This window comes from Oncorhynchus gorbuscha, linkage group LG17 (assembly GCF_021184085.1).
Source record: "Oncorhynchus gorbuscha isolate QuinsamMale2020 ecotype Even-year linkage group LG17, OgorEven_v1.0, whole genome shotgun sequence".
In the NCBI taxonomy this organism is placed as follows: Eukaryota; Metazoa; Chordata; class Actinopteri; order Salmoniformes; family Salmonidae; genus Oncorhynchus; species Oncorhynchus gorbuscha.
Genome location: NC_060189.1, coordinates 26,810,704 through 26,831,389, shown reverse-complemented (window position 1 = coordinate 26,831,389; position 20,686 = coordinate 26,810,704). Strand labels below are relative to the sequence as shown.

Genomic DNA, 20,686 nt, shown 5'->3' with positions numbered 1-20,686 from the left:
TTTTCTTACTTTATTTACAGTCTTATTTTAAAATTGATTTAAAAAAATCCTTATCAATCTAAGCACAAAACCCCATAATGACTAAGCAAAAACATGCTTTCAGAAATGTTTGAAAATGTATTAAAATGTAAAAAACATTATTTACATAAGTATTCAGACCCTTTGCTATGAGACACGAAATTGAGCTCAGGTGCATCCTGTTTCCATTGATCATCCTTGAGATGTTTCTATAACTTGATTGGAGTACATCTGTGGTAAATGCAATTGATTGCAATTAAATGCAATTGATTGGACATGATTTGGAAAGGCACACACCTGTCTATGTAAGGTCCCATAGTTGACAGTGCATGTCAGAGCAAAAACCAAGCCATGAGGTTGAAGGAATTGTCCCTAGAGCTCCAAGATAGGATTGTGTCAAAGTACAGATCTGGGAAAGGGTATTAAAACATTTCTGCAGCATTGAAGGTCCCAAGAACACAGTGGCCTCCATCATTCTTAAATGGAAGAAGTTTGGAACCTCCGAGTCTTCCGGGAGCTGGCCGCCCGGCCAAACTGAGCAATCGGGAGAAGGGCCTTGGTCAGGGAGGTGACAAAGAACCCGATGGTCATTCTGACAGAGCTCCAGAAGGACAACCATCTCTGCAGCACTCCACCAATTAGGCCTTTATGGCAGAGTGGCCAGACGGAAACCACTCCTCAGTAAAAGGCACATGGAGCCTGCTTGGAGTTTACCAAAAGCATCTTAAGGACTCTGACCATGGGAAACAAGATTCTCTGGTCTGATGAAACCAGGCTTTGGCCTGAATGCCAAGCATCACATCTGGAGGAAACCTGGATCAACCAGCATCATGCTGTGGGGAAACCAGCATCTGGAGGAAACCAGCATCATGCTGTGGGGAACTTTTTAAGTGTCAGGGACTGGGAAACTAGTCAGAATCGAGGGAAAGGTGAACGGAGCAAAGTACAGAGAGATCCTTCATTAAATCCTGCTCCAGAGTGCTCAGGACCTCAAACTGGGGCGAAGGTTCACTTTCCAAAAGGACAATGACCCTAAGCACACAGCCAAGACAACGTAGTCGTGGCTTCAGGGCAGGTCTCTGAATGACCTTGATTGGTCCAGCCAGAGCCCAGACTTGAACCCAATCAAACATCTCTGGAGAGACCTGAAAATATCTGTGCAGCAATGCTCATCATCCAACCTGACAGAGCTATTTAAATGTTTTATACGTTTGCAAAAATATCTAAAAACCTGTTTTTGCTTTGTCTTTATGGGGTATTGTGTGTAGATTGATGAGGGGAAAAAACACAATTAAATCCATTTTAGAATAAGGCTGTATTGTAAGAAAATGTGGAAAAAGTAATGGGGTCTGAATACTTTCTGAATGCACTGTATGTATGCATTCTGGAGAGAGATACAACATATCTTCGCCACACACCCTTCCCCTTCTTCTTGATGCAACATTTTAAATTATACTCAAGACACAGTATCTTCACACATTGTAGGTGCTTTTCACTGACAGCTGCAACTCAATCAGCTAGACCTATTACCACGTGCACTACCCAAATTGCGGGCTTCCCAAATAGGATGAGGCCTACACACTTGGGATTTGAAACAATCCACACCCCAAAAAATATAAAGATGCTAATGAACCTCCGTGGCTACGTCATGCTCCCTGGTTTAGCATTTTGAATGATTTTAAACAGAAGTAATTATATAATTTTGGCAAAACATCAATTTAATTTAGGGCAGTCCAGCATCATAACAGTGCACTGTGCACCTGCCAACTTTCCTTTCCAATTCGCAAGAGGTTGAAACCAGAGGACTGTATATAATGACGAGATGCTCATGTCTCTGCTTAAACATTGGGAGTCTTTGTCCCAAAGGCGGCAAGACAGGCGACAAGTTTAGGTCTGCATATTATTCCCATAGAAACACATTGGGCTTACAATGGACAGAGTTTGGCTAGAGTGAGCTCGCTTTCGCTTCACGTCTTCCTCTCTGCTGAAACTAAATCACAGGAGAAAGCATCCAAGCGAGCAAAACAGCTCCCCTCTATGATTGTGTCTACACTTGACACTTACATGCGACTTCTGATATCAGAATACAAAGATAGCATTGAAAATATGGGTCTAGCCGCTTCAAGAAGTGGTCAGGGATGCATTGTGTGCAGATTTCTCCTCCGTCTGGACGCAATCAGGCTACCGAAAGTGCATAACTACAATGGGCGACATCATCAGCACAAGTCTCCAGAAAAGTTTTGTTTTGGGACAGAGAGGTAACATTTTTATTATAATGTTGGAGGAAATACGTTCCTAGCATACGAGGAATGTGTTTGCTGGACTCATAAATGCTAGCTAATATTTCGAAAAACAAATAGAGTTATGCTAACCCATTTGCAATCCCTTTAGCGTTGCTTGCTAGCTTGCTGGCTATCTACAGAGGTTAACTGGCTAGTTAGCTACAGTAGTTAGCTACTGCCATCAGTTGTTGTTGTGTTGTTAGTGTCCCTCTAGGCCGGGTAAAGTCCTATTTATCAGGTAGGGAGCAAGTAGTAGAGGTTAATGGTCACAGGTAAAACCAATGAGTTGTGGCATTCCGCAGGGGAGTGTGCTTGGGCCTCTACTGTTTTTACTGTATATTAACAATATGAAAGATGCTTGTTCTTGCCATCTTTTGTTTTATGCTGATTACTGACTCTAAACCACTGGTGTCTCACAAAAGTAAAACTATGTTGGAGACCATACTTAGCACAAAGCTTACTAACATTAGAATATGGCTTGGCGATAATAAGCTATTTCTGCACTTAGGTAAAACTGAGGCAATTAGCTTTTGGTCCAGACCTAAATTGAGTAGGTCATCTGAAATCAAAGTGGAGTTAAGGGGTGAGGTGCTGACTACTAAAACCTCTATCTGCAGGATTGGGTAGGTTACTTTCTAATTGTAATCCATTACAGTTACTAGTTACCTGTCCAAAATTGTAATCAGTAATGTAACTTTTGGATTCCCCGAACTCAGTAACATAATCTAATTACTTTTAGATTACTTTCCCCTTAAGATATTAGAAGAAGACATAAATACATATTAGAGTTTACATAGCTGCCCATAAATGGATGTTGCATGTTACTTTATGGGTTGGTTATGTAGCTTTCTTCTAACCCATTGCTTTCTACTACAGATAATAATGTGTGTGTGCATCTATCAGTTACACACATCAGTACATACACATAACAAGTAGGTCATATAGGGGAGAAGCGTTGTGCTGTGAAAATACCCCTGGTGGCATGTCTGGTGGGGTAAGTGTGTGTGTACTGTATGTAAGTTGACTATGCAAACAATTTGGAATTTCCAACACATTCATGTTTCTTATAAAAACAAGACGCAATGCAGTCAGTCTTTCCTCAACTCTTAGCCAAGAGAGACTGTCATGCATGGTATTGATATTAGCCTTCTGACTACAATGAAGAGCAAAACCTGCCACTCTGTTCTGGGCCAGCTGCAGCTTAACTAGGTCCTTTGCAGCACTTGACCATATGACTGGACAATAGTCAAGATAAGATAAAACTAGAACCTGCAGGACTTGCTTTGTGGAGTGTGGTCTCAAAAAAGCAGAGCATCTCTTTATCACGGACAGACTTACAACCATTCAATATTTTTTGGACCATGACAGTTTAGAATTTAAGGTAACACCATGTAATTTAGTCTCCTCAACTTGTTCAACAGCCACACCATTCATTACCAGATTCAGCTGAGGTCTAGAACTTAGAGAATGATTTGTACTAAATACAATGGTCTTAGTTTTAGAATGGGTGGCCAGTACTAAACTGGTCCTGAACATTCTAAATCTGACTGCAATTCTTGGTTTAGTGATTTCACTAGCTGTGGTTGCTGACGTGTATAAGGTTGAATCATCAGCATACATAGACTCACAGGCTGAAATCTAACAGTACAGCTCCCACAATCTTCTTATTATACATTTATTTCAACCAATCATCAGTTAAATATGTTAGTGTATTACATATTTGAGTGCCCTTCTCTATAAGCATGCTAAAAGTCTGTTGTTCATTTGTTTATAGATAAATAGCATTGTATTTGAATGACTTTGGCATCCCTCAAGTCTGTCAGATTTCCAGTCATTCCAATGAATTTAATACCCCTTGATCTTCAACAATAGGACTTGGAAATGTGGAAATATAGATCAGCCAAATTGTTTTACCTGAGCATAACCCCAAAACAAAGGACCTATTAGCCTACACTGTTGTTTATGCTGCTCTCATGGAATGGCATGCTTGGGCACTACACTCTTAGGAAAAAAGGTTCCAAAAGGGTTCTTCGGCTGTCCCCATAGGAGAACCCTTTTGGTTCCAGGTAGAACCCTTTTTTGGTTCCATATAGAACCATCTGTGGAAATTGTTTAACATTGAACCAAAAAGGGTTCTTCAAAGGGTTCTCATATGGGAACAGCTTTTAGGTTCTAGATAGCACTTTTTTTCCCCTAAGAGTGTACCGAAAAGTTCTATATGTGAAAAATGAATGCCATATGCTGCATTTACTATAGGCCTATTGTTTACATTTTTGCTGGTGACACTGATATCTCAATAAGCTTTTTAAGTCTAGCAAAAGTGTGCGAGTTTGAGCATGTGTCCGTTAGACCTGTGGATTTTAAAGTTTTTATCAGAACAAATGAGATTGAGCAAGAGAAGCCCCACTCGTGTTGTTCTCAAATGTAACTTGTTTTTGACCATATGGAGGACAATACCACCGAGGAGTTTAGAAGGGAGGAACTCCCTCAAACTTTATTTCATAGGCCCATTTTTCACTAGCTGTCCACAGGTCGCAAAAACAACGATAGGTAGCTTAAAATAATTCAAAAGTAATCGCAGAAGTAATCATCAAGTTTTTCAAAAGTATCTGTAATCCAATTACAATATTTTTGCTGGTAATGTTTCAAATTAGTTACATGTTTTTTGTAATCTGTTACATGTAACGGATTGCATGTAATCCGTTCCTCCCCAACACTGGCTACCTGGGATTGATGGAAGCTTGGGATGTTGAAGCATGGCCACTAAAGTGCTAGGGAAGGTTAATGCCAGGACTAAAGTCCAAGCTGCTTAATAATGACTCCATGAAAGTGCTAGCCACTGCCCTCATGCAATGCCATTTTGACTGCGCTAGTACTTCCTGGTTTGGGGGCTTATCTACGCTTATGAAGGGGAAGCTCCAGATAGCCCAGAATAAGCTGATCAGGGTAGTATTGAAGGTGAGTCCACGTACTCACATAGGCAGGAGCTGCTTTCAGGAACTCAACTGGTTGCCTGTTGAGGCTAGGGTGTCCCAGATTAGACTGGGTTTGGTTTACAGGAGTATTTCTGGTTCTGCACCCAGATATTTAACTGATTACTTTCCCCATGTTAGGGATACACACAATCACTGCACCAGATCAGATGTTGCTGATATGTGCTTATATAGGTTCAGGAGTAATGCGGGGAAAGGTACTTTTATTGTATACTGGAGCCTCAGTGGACCACAATGGAATAAGTCCCAGACTTTATTGTGTGTTATCCTCTATGATTTTACTCATGTGTATGTATGTATTTTATGTGTGCTTGTTTTTGTTAAATGGTCGAATTAATAAACTAAACTATCATATTTAGCCTATTCCACCACTTGTAGAATGCATACTGGGAGTTTAATATAGCCGAGGAAAAGGGGATCCGGACACACTGTGGACACGGTAGACACAATTAAATGTAAGTGTAGACGAATGACACGTTCAGAATTCCGTGATCAGAACTGTCAAGTCTAGACACGGCCTATATGCTGCCCGTGTATCTGATGCTGTCTGGCCAGAAATACTATGACATGCCATAATCTTTTGGTCCTGACAGCATCAGATACATGGTGTACACATACTGAGAAAGAGAGGCGCTGTTTCGCTCCCCTGGATGATTTAACTGAGATTTAGGCATCTTTCTTGGTCAAATAAATTCTCAATATTTCAGTTGCTCTGACTGAAATTGGCATATTGGTGCATGTTTTTAAGGATGCACCTCAAATATTTCCATCCCTCCCACCACAAAGTAAGCAAGCTGATGTTAGACGGGTAAAGTGCTGAACCTGGCGTAAGGGGTGGAAAATGCTAGTGCGCCAGTTTTTACATGACAAATTTGCAAACTAATGTGCGCTTGACACTTGCGGCTCCTTAGCACTAGCCGAAAAATAAACGGTGTTTTCTTATTCTCTTATTCTGGGTGTGTTTTTTGTGTTATACCCATGACAGAATTTGAATATCCTACCTGGGTATAATGAATACATTTAATTCCTTAAAAAAAAAAAAAAAAAAATTGGTGATATGAGTCATGACTCATCCCATCTGTCTACACTGGCTTGCTTTGTTCCTATCTCACTCTCGATGCCCATTCAGATCGACATCCTGATTAACAATGGTGGCCGCAGCCAACATTCTCTGTCCCTGGAGACCAGTGTAGATGTGTACCAGGTCCTGATGGAACACAACTTCCTGGGCACAGTGTCATTCACCAAGCAGGTGTTGCCCCACATGATGCAGCGAGGCTCATGCAGTGTAGTGACTGTAAGCAGCACCCCTGGCAACAGTGATACTCTGCCAGTTAACATGCTCTTCGAGTGAGATCAATCATGGGCTGCCCTCTGCCCGTTTGTAGATGTACACCATCTAGACACATACATTGAGTGAGACATGAGATAACAATATCTTCTGTCCACAGGGCTTCTTCAATTATCTTTGCTCAGAGCTGACTTCCCAAGGATGCTCATCAGCACAGTATGTCCAGGGCCTGTACTGTCACAGTCCAGATCACTTTCACAGAGGAAGTGTGAAAGATGGGTTTCACTGCAAATTTGTGAGAATTCATTTAAAGGTTTAACTCATGTTACATTTTTGCTGAATTCATGCTGAATGTTTGATTGACATTGGACACATTACAATTGCATCACAATTGTTGTTCTTGTCAAGATGTCACAGACACACACTCATTGGAAAGCCAATGGTCTTTCAAATAATTGTCATTCAAGTGACCATGCATTTTTGTAAAAGTGTTAATTTAATTAACATTAATTTAATTCTCATCCCTTTCCTATCTAAGGCTATTCTCACTGCTGGGGACCAACAACACAAGATGTCTACTAGTCCTTGTATGTGTCTCATCCTGGTGGGTATAACCAATGGCGCCAAGGAGATGTGGCTCGCCTGGCAGACTATTCTGCTGTTCAACTATGTGTGGCAGTATGCTCTCATCTGGGCCTGGTTCATCACTGATGTCCTGGGCAGGAAGAGGGTGCAGAACTTCAAGGTTGGCCCGGTTTGTATTGGTTTATTGTAGGTCTCTCAACATGATGTCGATTAGAAAATGTGTTTTTTGAGCCGCAAACTATACATTTTTTGTCTTGCTTATAGAATGACTATAACTCAGAGCGCAGTGTATTATACAGAGGACCAGCACTCTGACAGAATGGGTGAATCACACTCGGCATTGTTCATGCATGGGCTTGCTGTCACATTTCCTAAGGTGTACCTTGCCTCTCCAGGCCATGGATAGGGGGACTCTGTGTGAACAGTCTGAAAATACTTGAGGAAAGCAGAGTGTGGCAGACACTATTTAGAGCTGTCTCTTAGCAGCTGGGGGGCTCAGCTGTTACTGACCTTGCTTCAGTGTGATAAAGAGAAGGGGGTGGGCACTACCCAGGGTATAGCAGTGAGTATGACTGCTTCCCAGCGGCAGTAACTGACTTACTGACCACTATGTCTGGTGGCCTCTGCCAGACAGTGACAGCTGAGGGCCATGCAGAAAGGTCATGTTCTGACTGACCAGACATTTTAGTGTCAGGGTTTGGATGGACAATGTCACCCTTTGGTTCAGTTGTGTTGTAGGAATGCTCAAGACGGGTATGTCTAAGAATTATTAAAAAAAAATATTTAACCTTTATTTAACCAGGTAGGCCAGTTGAGAACAAGTTCTCATTTACAACTGCGACCTGGCCAAGATAAAGCAAAGATAAGATGGAAAGAAAATGCACACTGTCAAACGTGTCATTAAACATTCCACAAAGGCAACTTAATTAGCAAGTTTAGTGTGCAGATGCCATTTAATATTTTATCAAAAGCCTCAACTTGTTTCTTGATTGACAGTGAAGTTTCTTCCCAGAACATAAAACGCTGTGGCTATCTGCATTTAAAAATCTGATTAATTTTTTAAAAATGAAGCGTTCTCTTACTTTACAATTCAAATCAAAGTTTATTTGTCACGTGAAATGCTTACTTACAGGCTCTAACCAATAGTGTGAAAGAAAAAGGTGTGTGTGTGTAAGTAAAGAAATAAAACAACAGTAAAAAGACATTTGAAAATAACAGTAGCAAGGCTATATACCGCCACCGGTTAGTCAGACTTATTGAGGTAGTATGTACATGTGGTTATGGTTAAAGTGATATATATGATGAACAGAGAGTAGCAGTAGCGTAAAAGAGGAGTTGGCGGGTGGTGGGACACAATGCAGATAGCCCGGTTAGCCACTGTGCGGGAGCACTGGTTGGTCGGGCTAATTGAGGTAGTATGTACATGAATGTATAGTTAAAGTGACTATGCATACAAGATAAACAGAGAGTAGTAGCAGCGTAAAAGAGGGCTTGGGGGGGACACACAATACAAATAGTCCGGGTAACCATTTGGTCACCTGTTCAGGAGTCTTATGGCTTGGGGGTAAAAACTGTTGAGAAGCCTTTTTGTCCTAGACTTGGCACTCCGGTACCGCTTGCCATGCGGTAGTAGAGAGAACAGTCTATGACTGGGGTGGCTGGGGTCTTTGACAATTTTCAGGGCCTTCCTCTGACACCGCCTGGTGTAGAGGTCCTGCATGGCTGGCAGCTTTGCCCCAGTGATGTACTGGGCCGTACGCACTACCCTCTGAAGAGCCTTGCGGTCGGAGGCTGAGCAATTGCCGTACTAGGCAGTGATGCAACCGGTCAGAATGCTCTCAATGTTGTAGCTGTAGAACCTTTTGAGGATCTCAGGACCCATGCCAAATCATTTTAGTTACCTGAGGGGGAATAGGCATTGTCGTGCCCTCTTCACGACTGTCTTGGTGTGTTTGGACCATTCTAGTTGGTTGATGATGTGGACACCAAATAATTTGAAGTTCTCAACCTGCTCCACTCCAGCCCCGTAAATGAGAATGGGGACGTGCTCTGTGCTCCTTTTCCTGTAGTCCACAATCATCTCCTTAGTCTTGGTTACGTTGAGGGATAGGTTGTTATTCTGGCACCACTCGGCCAGGTCTCTGACCTCCTCCCTATAGGCTGTCTCGTTGTTGTCGGTGATCAGGCCTACCACTGTTGTGTCGTCAGCAAACTTAATGATCGTGCCTGGCCATGCAGTCGTGGGTGAACAGAGAGTACAGGAGGGGACTGAGCACGCACCCCTGGGGAGCTCCAGTGTTGAGGATCAGCGTGTCAGATTTGTTGCTACCTACACTCACCACCTGGGAGCGGCCCGTCAGAAAGTCCAGGATCCAGTTGCAGAGGGAGGTGTTTAGTCCCAGGTTCCTTAGCTTAGTGATGAGCTTTGAGGGTACTATGGTGTTGAACACTGAGCTGTAGTCAATAAATAGCATTCTCAAATATGTTTTCCTTTTGTCCAGGTGGGAAAGGGCAGTGTGGAGTGCAATAGAAATTGCATCATCTGTGGTCTGTTTGGGCGGTAATGCAAATTGGTGAGGGTCTAGGGTTTCTGGGATAACGGTGTTAATGGGAGCCATGACCAGCCTTTCAAAGCACTTAATGGCTATGGACGTGAGTGCTACGGATCTGTAGTCATTTAGGAAGGTTGCCTTGGTGTTCTTGGGCACAGGGACTATGGTGGTCTGCTTGAAGCATGTTGGTATTACAGACTCAATCAGGGACATGTTGAAAATGTCAGTGAAGACACCTGCCAGTTGGTCAGCACATGCCCGGAGTACACGTCCTGGTAATCCATCTGGCCCCGCAGCTTTGTGAATGTTGACCTGTTTAAAGATCTTACTCAAATCGGCTACAGAGAGCGTAATCACAGTCGCCCGGAAGAGCTGATGCTCTCATGCATGCCTCGGTGTTGATTGCCTCGAAGCGATTTAGCTTGTCTGGTATGCTCGTGTCACTGGGCAGCTCGCGGCTTTGCTTCCCTTTGTAGTCTGTAATCATTTGCAAGTCCTGCCACATCCGACGAGCGTTGTAGCCGGTGTAGTATGATTCAATCTTAGCCCTGTATTGACGCTTTGCCTGTTTGATGGTTCGTCGCAGGGCATAGCGGGATTTCTTGTAAGCTTCCGGGTTAGAAAGCACCTTGAAAGTGGCTGCTCTACACTTTAGGTCAGTGCGAATGTTGCCTGTAATCCATGGCTTCTGGTTGGGGTATGTACGTACAGTCACTGTGTGGGACGACGTCCTCAATGCACTTATTGATAAAGCCAGTGACTGATGTGGTGTATTCCTCAATGTCATCAAAAGAATCCCGGAACATGTTCCAGTCTGTGAAAGTAAAACAGTCCTGTAGTTTAGCATCTGCTTCATCGGACCATTTTTTTTAATAGACCTTGGGGTCTGGTGCTTCCTGCTTTCATTTTTGCTTGGGAGCAGGAATCAAACCCCAAGACTTCCTGAAGTAGACTTCAATGATGTTGTTGCATTCCTAATGCTTAAGCTCCACATGGAAATGGGTTAATTTCCTCTTCTATTTAGGTGAAAGGGAACATTTTTTAGGAAGCTTTAAAAGGCTGGCAGCGCTATTTACAAAGCAGAAGAATAGGGATGACAGAAAAATTAACTTAATTCTAATTAGTCATAGATAGATTTTTTTGGAAGGTGGAGTATAATTAAGTAATGCCCAACCACAAATCGGTAATGAATGTCTATAGCACTGATACATCTCCAGTAAATAGACTATCAGGTTAATTTGGGGGGAAAAAATCTATTTTATGTATGTACAATTACACATCATACACAAATCACAGTATACGAAAACAGTATGTACAGGAGAACATGACAAATACAACTGTCTTCAACTGTAAACAAGTGAACTGTAAACAAAAGGATGGCATCAAAAATTACTAACCACATTACAAAGACTGCAAAGTCCAACCCAAGGCACATCCTCGAAAAAGCAAAATCATTGTCCCTTTTTGCCTTTGGGAGCAGTATTTGAGGGAAAACATTTGTAAGATAAGTTCATCATGTAATTGGGAGCACTGTGTTGGCGGTCTTCTTCTGTGGAAGGTGGTTGTATCTGATCACTTTAAGTACAACGGATAAGTTGGATAAAAACAAACTCCACAAAAACATTTGCAACTAACGTTACAGTACAAAAAGAAAACATTTCATTGACAAGTGATAACTCTTTGTTCAAGAGTATATGAATGATAAAAAAACTTTGAACAAACGTATCCCTTGTATATATAGATTTTTCCCAGAACACTCACATTTCATTTGTTTGAACTAGTACCACACATTTGGTAAAAGTTACGTAAATATTTTGAACATAAGTATTGTGCTGTCGCTCCTGCATGAATGAAACCATTTGTTTGGATCTGCCTTATAGGTGCCCTCCTAGGATACCCTAGTGAAATAGACGGGTTACACATACAGGCCACAACATAGGGCCTACCCAGTGATAAAGCTGGGCTAACCAGAGACGGGGTGTTTATAGGAGGCCAGCAGAGGAGTCTGAAGGTCCCAGGGAGAGGACAAGGTTTGGGTGTTAGAAGCAGGGGAGGTGCAGGGGGACAGAGGAGTAGATGGGGTACCCCAGAGGGGGGTCGGCTGCCTGGACAGTGAGGTTTCTCAGCATGATGGGGTGGGCCTGGATGCTGTAGCGCTCCTCGTCGTCATTGGTGGCGTAGAGCAGCTCCCAGGACAGGTTAGCCCACTGGCCACGCACCCCCTCCCCGTTCAGATGGCCTACCTGAACCAGCTGCTCCTGCAGGGACAGAACCCGCCCTGTGTAAGTTCCCTGTGGAGAGAGGAGACAAGCAGGTAGGGGTCACTTACTGTACTGACCACTGGCAAAGACAGGACCACTTAATACATGCTACCAACAAAGACCAAGTTTATGGCTAACCCAAAGAACAGGTGTTTGTTAGGTTACCATAGTGGGTTACTTAGTAACAAGAAAAACAGTGTGGTCAGTAAGGTTACCATGGTGAGGTCATGGCCCAGTGAGAAGAGGAAAGGTTTCTCCTGTAGGACACTGTCCTGCCAGCCTTTCTCAGCCACCAGGCCAATGTACCAGTCCCTCTCATACTCCTCCAGGGTGCTGAACAGCTCATCAAGACTCTCCATGGGCCCCAAACTCGCCTGATCAAACAGAAGCTTGAAACTGTACCTGAAAGCAAATAGATCCGGAGTTACAGGGACAAGCTTTGGATAGAAACATTGAATATGTATAACACACATCCAGTTTGCAAGTTTTAGATTCTCTAAGTTGGGCACAAACTACACCCATGTTTCACCCCTGCCCTCTTTACCTGAAAGCCTTAAGTGCAAGCTGGTAAAGTTCTTTGTTTTCAGAAAGCCACTTTAGCCCCTCTGTCCAAGGCACGTCCCCACTGTACACCCTGTACACATAGCTGGGGCTGGTGAAGGCAGACTCTGCCCCCAGGGAGATGAGGCATGACAGGGCCACCTGGGCATGGAGGTCCTTCAGTCCCCCATCCTCCTTCAGGGATTTGGCCACATCCTCCGAAGCCTCGTCCTGAACGGCCAGCGCCAACCTTCCCAAAGTGAACCGAAACCACTCCTCAGGGAACAAAGGCCTGAGCTGCTGTAACCGGAATGGTAACAAGGGGGCTGTCCTCCACCCAGGGGGCAGGCTGAACAACTCAGAGTGGGGGCAACTGAAGTTTTCATGGGCCAAGGTGCCGGAGGACTTTGTGTGGGGGACTTCAGGGTTCCTGCCTTTGTCCACAGCTGGCAGACCCAGACCCAAACCCAGAGGTTGCAAGGGCTGAAGGGCAGAGAGGGCCATGTTCTCAAACAGACTGTCCATCTCCACAGAGCCTGGCAGCGAGGGGCCTGTCTGGAGCACTGTCTCCCCCAGCTGGGCCTCCGTACTTACCAACGCCACTGTCCGCCTGGCTGGCTGAGGCCCAAACAGGTCATCCTCATCTGACCAGTCACCAAAGGAGGTCAAACTGGAGCTGTCCCGTCTAAACTTGAGAGAGGAGATGTTGGACTCCACCATGATAGCCTCTGCAGGCTGGGTGACAGTCGATTGGCCAAGCTGGGAGGACTGAGACTTCGTGCCCCCGCCCCCTGTCCCATCCTCAGTGCCCCAGGGAAATGCCTTTAGTCTCTGGACACAATTCCTCAGCAGCAGCCACACCAGGGCCTTCAGGAAGTCATCCTGGAGCTTCCTCAGGTTGTCATGCGAGTCAATGATGCCCGAAAGTACATTGCGGGCGTCGGAGTAGACGCGCACAGGCAGGGCAGCACATGGGGTGAGGGCGTTTCCCCAGTGCAGGTTTATCCCCTGGTTGAGGCCAAGCCGCTCAGGGCGCTCAAAGGCCCCCTCAAACACCTCATCCACCCTCCGAGCCTCCACCGTGTGGCACGAGGTCTCCTGCAGCTCCAGACCCTAAAACAAAACAACCGTCAAATCTGTCGTCTACACTGCATGTTTACCCCAAATTAGTGATTCAAACAAATAACAGCTATTTAAAGAACCACTACCTTGATGTTGACAGTACAGTAGCCATATCCTCTCTCTAAAATCATGATCCAAACCACACGGTCCTGGAAGCGACCCAGGAAGTGGGAGCCAGGAGTCAGAGCACCTTACGAGGGGAGGAAAGAAAACAAGCTTAGGCCTATCAGCTTCTTCATACACTTACCCCCAGCCAAGCTTTTTGACAAGGCTGACTCTATTCATAGCATATTCTCATCGCAGCCTTTGAGTGGTGTTAGATTTGGTCCCAGTCATCCCAGTGGTAATTTATTATTATAGGTCATGCAGTCAGAGAGATGATGTCCTCTGTGGTCTGGAGATGATAAAGCTTGGAGTCCATACATCATAGACATACAACATAGACGAGTGCCTCCTGGTCACACAGCCCTTTCATTTAGCATCAGTAGTGAGTCTCTCGGCTGACTCTGTGGATAACTTGGCTGCCGGATGAGCTGCAGGTTGATGCTTATCATTTCAGTTGTACAGGAAGGTCATGATACAGTTGAAACCGCCTGACTGCACAGAGATCTAAATATTGAATTTCTTCTCTGCCCTGGATGTTCCAATAGTCTCTAAATATTCATTCTTCTTATGGGTGTAGACTTTGTACGTGGGGGCCTTTCATTTTTGGTTAACAGAGGGGAGAAAGGACAGATGTTTTTTGTGAAATGGCAGTGGCAGAGCGACAGTTGCTTTGTTTCAAGTTTGACTAGTGTTCTCATGGCTCAAGGATAATGTCATATCCCATAGCGACGTCTTGGAATAGTCAGACGCCGCCTCATGATGGGAAGTGACACGCTGTGCGTTTTCCACTCCCGCTCACTGATGCGCAGCCCACAATGTCACAGAGGGGGTAAAGGAAAAAAGAGAACGCTACACTCCAAACCCTCCTCTTTCTACTGTGTGTATCAAGACCCAACAAGCGCTTAGCCTAAATTATACATCACAGCTCAGGCACCCCCAGCTAGCCAAGAAAACAATAAGATGGAGTGAAGACATCCCTGTAGCAGTTTGTCTCTTTTGAGTCGTCAACCCATAAATAATGAAGCTTGTACTTGCTGTTTTTTCCTTGCCCCCTTCCTGACAGAAAATAGAGCCCCGAACAACGTGTTTGAAAGTGGCTCCAGTAAGTGGCTCCAGTTAGGTTAAGAGTATTACGAGGTTAACGGTGTGGAAACATTGACGTAATTATCACAGATAAGAGTGATTTTGTTCGGATCACTTCACAGGAAGCACAACTGGATCCTGCAAGCTTGCATTATATACCGGGCGGCTCTACTGAGCGACTCACAACATTCCTCTTAATATGAAACCAATAGAGGCTCCCCCACCCAGCTATTTCATCTGCATACAGTCCCTGCTCAGCTGATCTAAAAGTTCAGTGTCACCGTGATTGAGCACTACTAACACCGTGAGAACATATGCTCAACACATAATGTATATCAATTAAATGATCTAGGCTCTGTACTGTGAAATGTATACTATCAGTAACTTGGAAAATAGTATACATTTCACAATAGAGCCTAGATCATTTCATTGAGATACTGCATTAGGTTTTTTTCAGTTTACTCTTTTACCCTACTGTTGGGAAAAGGATTTTCCAACCACTAGCAGTAAGAACAGAACACCAACGTATGTCCATTTTTTTTCTTTTTTTGTACAATGGCATATATTAAATCTTGTATCAGTTACATTATTTTCACACACGAAGCCATGTCTAGAAATGATTAAACAGTTATATCAAAACACTTTAACTGCACCAATGATTGGGAAGAACCTTCAAGAAGAAAAAGAGAGAGAAAGTAAGAGGGAGAAAACTAAAAGAGTGAGACCCACTAACCAAGTGATCCTCTGGCAAAGGCGCTCCTCAGAGCACAGGCCAGGCTCCCACTCATCTGCTGGTAGTAGATGGAGTCTGGACAGGGGCAGGCGGTGCCCACAGGCCCAGGCCAACTGCGCTGAGGCCTGGGGAAGCCCACCAGAAAGATGGGCAGGGTGAAGAGGGGCAGCAGAGGAGCAGAGAGCATGGCTGACAGGACCACCACAGAGAGCAGTAGAGGACACAGGGAGGCGTTCAGGACCAGGAGGGTCCCGGCCGACTGGCGCCGCTGTTTCTTCTCTGTCCAGGAGGTCACCAGCACGGCCAGGGCAAACTTCAGCTTGGACAGGAACTGGAGCAGCCTATCACTCAGCAGGCCCACCTGGGTAGGGCAAAGAGGGACGTAAAAGAGTGTGATTGAACCATGACTCAGTAGTACTGCTTTGATTTTGTTTTCAGTGGAGAAAAACATTCTGGGGAAAACAACAACAACTAGACAATGAATCAATGACTTAAGCATGACAATGTTTAACCTGTGACCTTACTAAATGTCATGCCTAACTAGCTCTATGCCAGAAGTCATGGAATGTGTTATTACTAGAAGGAGCTGGACCCCTGTGCCCAGGCTGTCCCACCCAGGCAGTCTGGTGTCCCCTGCAGCCAGCCTCACTGACACCACCACCACCATCTGGAGCAGCGCATCTTCAGAGCTCTGCCACACCTGCACAACACAGAGACCCACGACTCAATCATCATGACCTAAATCATATTAATAACAGTCTGAGGATTAAATGGTCATGATGAGGTCACTGGAAAGCAAATCTCTCATTGATAAACATGCTTAGGTTCTACATAAGAGAATCCATGTGTACCACTCTGAAGGCCCGGATGAATCCCACGCTGAGAGAGGCTGTGTGGAGCTGCTGAATAGAGCCATCCAGAGCCAGGAAAGCAACCATTGCAAAGGGAGACACTGCAAAGTAAAACAAAGTAATAAGATGCATGTATAGTTTTACAGTAATGACAGGGCAAGCTCTAAATTAAAAATATAAGCTCACCCAGATTGAGCAGCACCCTCCTGATAGCCCCAGCCATGTGGAGACCCCTGCTCCGCTGCTTGAACACCCGGACATTGGCCATTCCTCTTGGGTACAGGGGGTTGAGGAACACTCCTCCAAAAACATAGGCTCCCTGGATCTCTCGGAGAGCCCAGCAGATGATGAAAAGGGTGATGAGGAGGTAGCTGACAGCATCTTGAGAAACCCTGGCCAAGTTCTGGGTCTGGGAGGGACTGAGGAAGTGATGTAAGAGTCCTGCCTCAGTCATGGCCCCCAGCAGCAGCCCCAGGTAGAGCAGCAGCTCACTGCAGCCCAGCCGCCAGCCAAACAAGCTGGGAGGGGCAGGAGATGCCCCCCTATGCCATCCACTATCACCACAGGCTCCCCTGGACCCTCCTCCACAATAAGTCCCAAACTGGCTGAGATCCAAACTAAGCAGAAACCCCATGGCCATCGAGAAGAGGACTACACCCAAGGTGGACGGGATGAAGAAGGTACAAACAGTAACACATACAGACACGGCGAACATCCCCAGCAATCTGTAGGAAGGACAGAGAGCACAGAGAGAGTCAGAGAAGAGCTGCTCAAAGTCAACCATGCCAAGGAAACAGGCATATGGTAAAGATCTCAGGGAACCTAATCAGTGGCAAGTATAATCAGATGTACCTACATGTTGACAAAGTAAATGTTGACAAAAACAACTGATGTAGCAAGGAAAATATACCTAAGGTTACTGGACATGGGAGAGCCGCCCAAACCGAACACCAGAGCCTGTTCCATGCCCCAAAGGAGGAGGGCGTCCAGTGGTGACAACATACCCAGCGCCCACAGCAGGGGCAGGACCAGGAAGACCACATGAAGCACCTGACTGGTTAGCTGGAGCTCTGGCACTGGACCTGTAAATCTGGACACCAGCATGGGAAAAAAACAACAAGCAAAGAGTCACAAAATGTCATGAATAATCTCTGAAAATATATCCATAACAAGTTCAAGAACAATCATTGAGGCCAATTTAGTTATTTCTATCTTACCGATCAGCTAGGTCCACAGCTATGAAAGCTAATATGTAGAGTGGTCGGGTGAGTGGGGTGATCTCATAGGTGTCCTGTGCCTGGAATGTGGCCGTCTCTGTGGCCGTGTTAACGATAAGGGAGTACTCCGCTGTACACAGAGTCACCCAGCTCAGGACAAATACCACCAAGGCTACACCCACACTGCCATACAGTGCAGTCAACCTGCCCAGGAGCACATACCATGTCCCCAGGCCACAGAGGGCCCCTGCCAGCAAGGTGTGAAGCACCACATTCAGCCCAAACCTCTTCCCCGGGGCGATGAACCTCACCGTCTCTGGGCCTACACAGTGGGTGAACTCCACCTCCTCCTCATCAGCCAGGATGTTGGCCACTCCCAGGCGCTCCACCATGGCATTCCTGCGGGCAGCATATAGTGCCAGGGCCTGCACACCCACTGCTGCCCCAAGCATGAGCAGACCAGAGAGCATGGCAGCATGGAGTTCCTCCAGTAGCTGCAGCTGGCACAGCAGTGTGCCAATGCCACCTAACAGCCATGGTGTCAAGAACAAGACCACCTGGTTGACATAGACATAAGGCGGGGCGCAGTAGCCCAACTTGAAGCGCGGACCCCCCAGCACCGTCTGAGGGAAGCGCTTCCAGAAGAACTCCTGCTTGTATTCATTGAGCAGGGGCACATCTGGCCCCATCCTGACCATGCCCTAGGGGGGTGCAGGTCATCTCCCCGGAGCCGCAGTACACTTCCGTGTCATCCTATAGGACAAGATCTAAGAGGCAGCTTGAGTCATTTGTCTGCCATAAAAATTAATGCTGCAGGAGATCAAATTTACTCTATACAAAGACAGCAGTTGAATAAACACCAATGCCAGGTATATTATGAAAATATTGATAAACAATGTAAAATACCATGAAACACCTAATGTATTGTAAAAAAACAACACAGAATTAAATGGAACAAACTCCCTCAACCTACCAAATATGGTTATGCATTGTTGTCAACAGGTTTGCTAGGTAAGTTTTCCACTGCTGACAAAGGGAGCTGGCTGCCTGGCTGTGTCATTAGTGGTGGCATATGACTAAGTTCGTAGTCAGGCCAATATTATTGCATAGCTACAGTAGATGTTGTATAAACGAAGTAACCTTGACTCAAATGTAAACAATGATGGCTAGCTAGCAACGTTAGCGCAACAAGGTTACCAATAAAACATAATATAAGCTAGCTGCATTCATCTATGGGATGGGATAACTAACTAGCTACTTAGCGAATGTCAGACACAAGGTTAGTGAATATTACTTGAAATACGCAATAACATTAACTAGCTAGATGCTACCGATAGCAGGCGAATAACGCTAGATGTCCAGATTTAACTACCATTATTGCTAGCAAACTGCAGTGCTTATAGTAGCTAACGTTAGCTAGCTATGTTACTTAAAGTTACCTATGAATTGAGAGAAGGGATATCCTTCGAATCAAACGGCTGTCTTATTCATCTTCAATAGTAAGTATGGCAATTTGTTAAGACACAAAAAAGATGGCTAGATGCGTCTTTCCCAGTGATAACCAATGATAGTTAGCTAGCTAACAACGGTAGCTGGCTAACAAAGCATAACCACAACAAGATGAGGGCGTGTGCTCCAACTAGGATAGGCGGGGTTTGCACTTTTCGACCAATTGGTGTACTGAGTGGGCGTGAAAAAAAGACAAACTCCACCTATATCCATCCTCTCCACCCATTCATTGCTCCCACCCCACTCGACAGCCAGACACACACCTATACCATGACGAAACACAAACAACAACCCTAACATCTGGCGGCATCAATTATATAAGTAGTATTCTCTTGTGTCGAGCCAACTGTTCAGCACACAGGAGGTTGGTGGCGCCTTAATTGGGGAGAACGGGCTCGTGGAAATGGCTGGAGTGGAATAGCATGGTATCACCTACATCAAACACATGGGTGTCTGATGCCATTCCATCGGCTCCCTTCCAGACATTATTATGAGCCGTCCCCCCAACAGCCTCCACTGGTTCAATGGTCTATTTGACACAACAATATGAATGTTAGCTGCTTCCTGATCCAAGAATACATACACAGAATTATTCAGACATGGGATGAATAATAGGTTGTCATATAGCATGGGTTATTCTTGATTTTTGCATTGAACTGCTCTTTTCCTGTTTTGCCTTCCCACCCAGAGAGCAAAACTGGTTGAAATACGTCTTTTCATCATATGGTGCTCATTGGGTTATGGATAGGTATAGCTAAGTATTATGATAGGTGGTAATTGATAAGGGATTTCCATTACCCATTACTGTATACAAACAGGGGCCGTAGTCAGTTCACTGGGGTCAAGATCAACTCATCGTTCAGGGTTGTTTGAGAGCCACCTCTGAGACGCAGGGATTGTGATATGGCCAAAAAGGATCAGGATGTTGGAACTTGTAGATGTGTAAAAGGGGGTGATTCCATACAGTGTCGGTAAAGCACTACTCACAGCAGATTGTGTTGTTATTGCCCTCAACATTTATTTCAAACACATCATTTGGGGTTAAACAGGATGGAAATGGCTTCATCTCATGAAAATCTTCACTGATCAGCTGATGTTTAAAACAGTCATCAGTAAACAACAAGTCCTTTAGGTATAATGAGATGGTGGGAGTGGACCCCTTGTTTTTAGAGGCAAAATAGGACAAGACTATTACTATACAGTACCAGTCAAAAGTTTGGACACACCTACTCATTCAAGGGTTATTCTTTATTTTTACTATTTTCTACACTAATACAATAACATTGTAGAATACTAGTGAAGACATACAAACTATGAAATAACACATGGAATCATGTAGTAACCGAAGACTCAAAGGATTACTAATATTAATATTACGTTTTAACTCCTTGTTATCATCGTTTAATATAAAAAGAGCAAATCCTCAGCTCCTTTTGTTATTTTAGTATAATGAAAGTGATTGCGGTTTATATAACTTGTCTGGCCCCTCCATATGTTATTTTTTTCTGTCAGGGGAAGAGAGGAAGGAGGCCAAACAGGAGGAT

General features: G+C 44.7%; 1 protein-coding gene across 2 annotated transcripts; it reads right to left on the bottom strand.

Annotated features, from left to right (window-relative positions):
- Positions 1 to 10,958: 10,958 nt before the first annotated feature.
- Positions 10,959 to 19,261, bottom strand: LOC124001703 (pecanex-like protein 4). Of its 2 annotated transcripts, none has more exons than XM_046308703.1 (11): positions 18,607 to 19,261; positions 17,634 to 18,400; positions 17,327 to 17,506; positions 16,603 to 17,141; positions 16,417 to 16,517; positions 16,143 to 16,265; positions 15,566 to 15,926; positions 13,731 to 13,834; positions 12,527 to 13,635; positions 12,198 to 12,384; positions 10,959 to 12,012 (listed from the first exon to the last, which is right to left on the bottom strand). In XM_046308703.1, the coding sequence occupies exons 2-11, from the start codon at positions 18,329 to 18,331 to the stop codon at positions 11,761 to 11,763; spliced, it is 3,654 nt and encodes a 1,217-aa protein (XP_046164659.1). In that variant the 5' UTR covers positions 18,332 to 18,400; positions 18,607 to 19,261; the 3' UTR covers positions 10,959 to 11,760. The 2 variants fall into 2 exon arrangements, with proteins under 2 accessions (XP_046164659.1, XP_046164658.1); XM_046308702.1 differs by having other exon boundaries at positions 19,073 to 19,261.
- Between the last annotated feature and the right edge of the window lie 1,425 nt (positions 19,262 to 20,686).

Bases quoted from the DNA above. Each gene is read 5' to 3' on its own strand.
- LOC124001703 (XM_046308703.1), bottom strand. From the start codon at position 18,331: ATGGTCAGGATGGGGCCAGATGTGCCCCTGCTCAATGAATACAAGCAG. The intron at 13,835-15,565 runs GTTAGTGGGTCT...TCCCCTCGTAAG, and splicing joins CTTTGCCAGAGGATCACTTG to GTGCTCTGACTCCTGGCTCC. The intron at 12,385-12,526 runs GTAAAGAGGGCA...ATTTGCTTTCAG, and splicing joins CTTGCACTTAAGGCTTTCAG to GTACAGTTTCAAGCTTCTGT.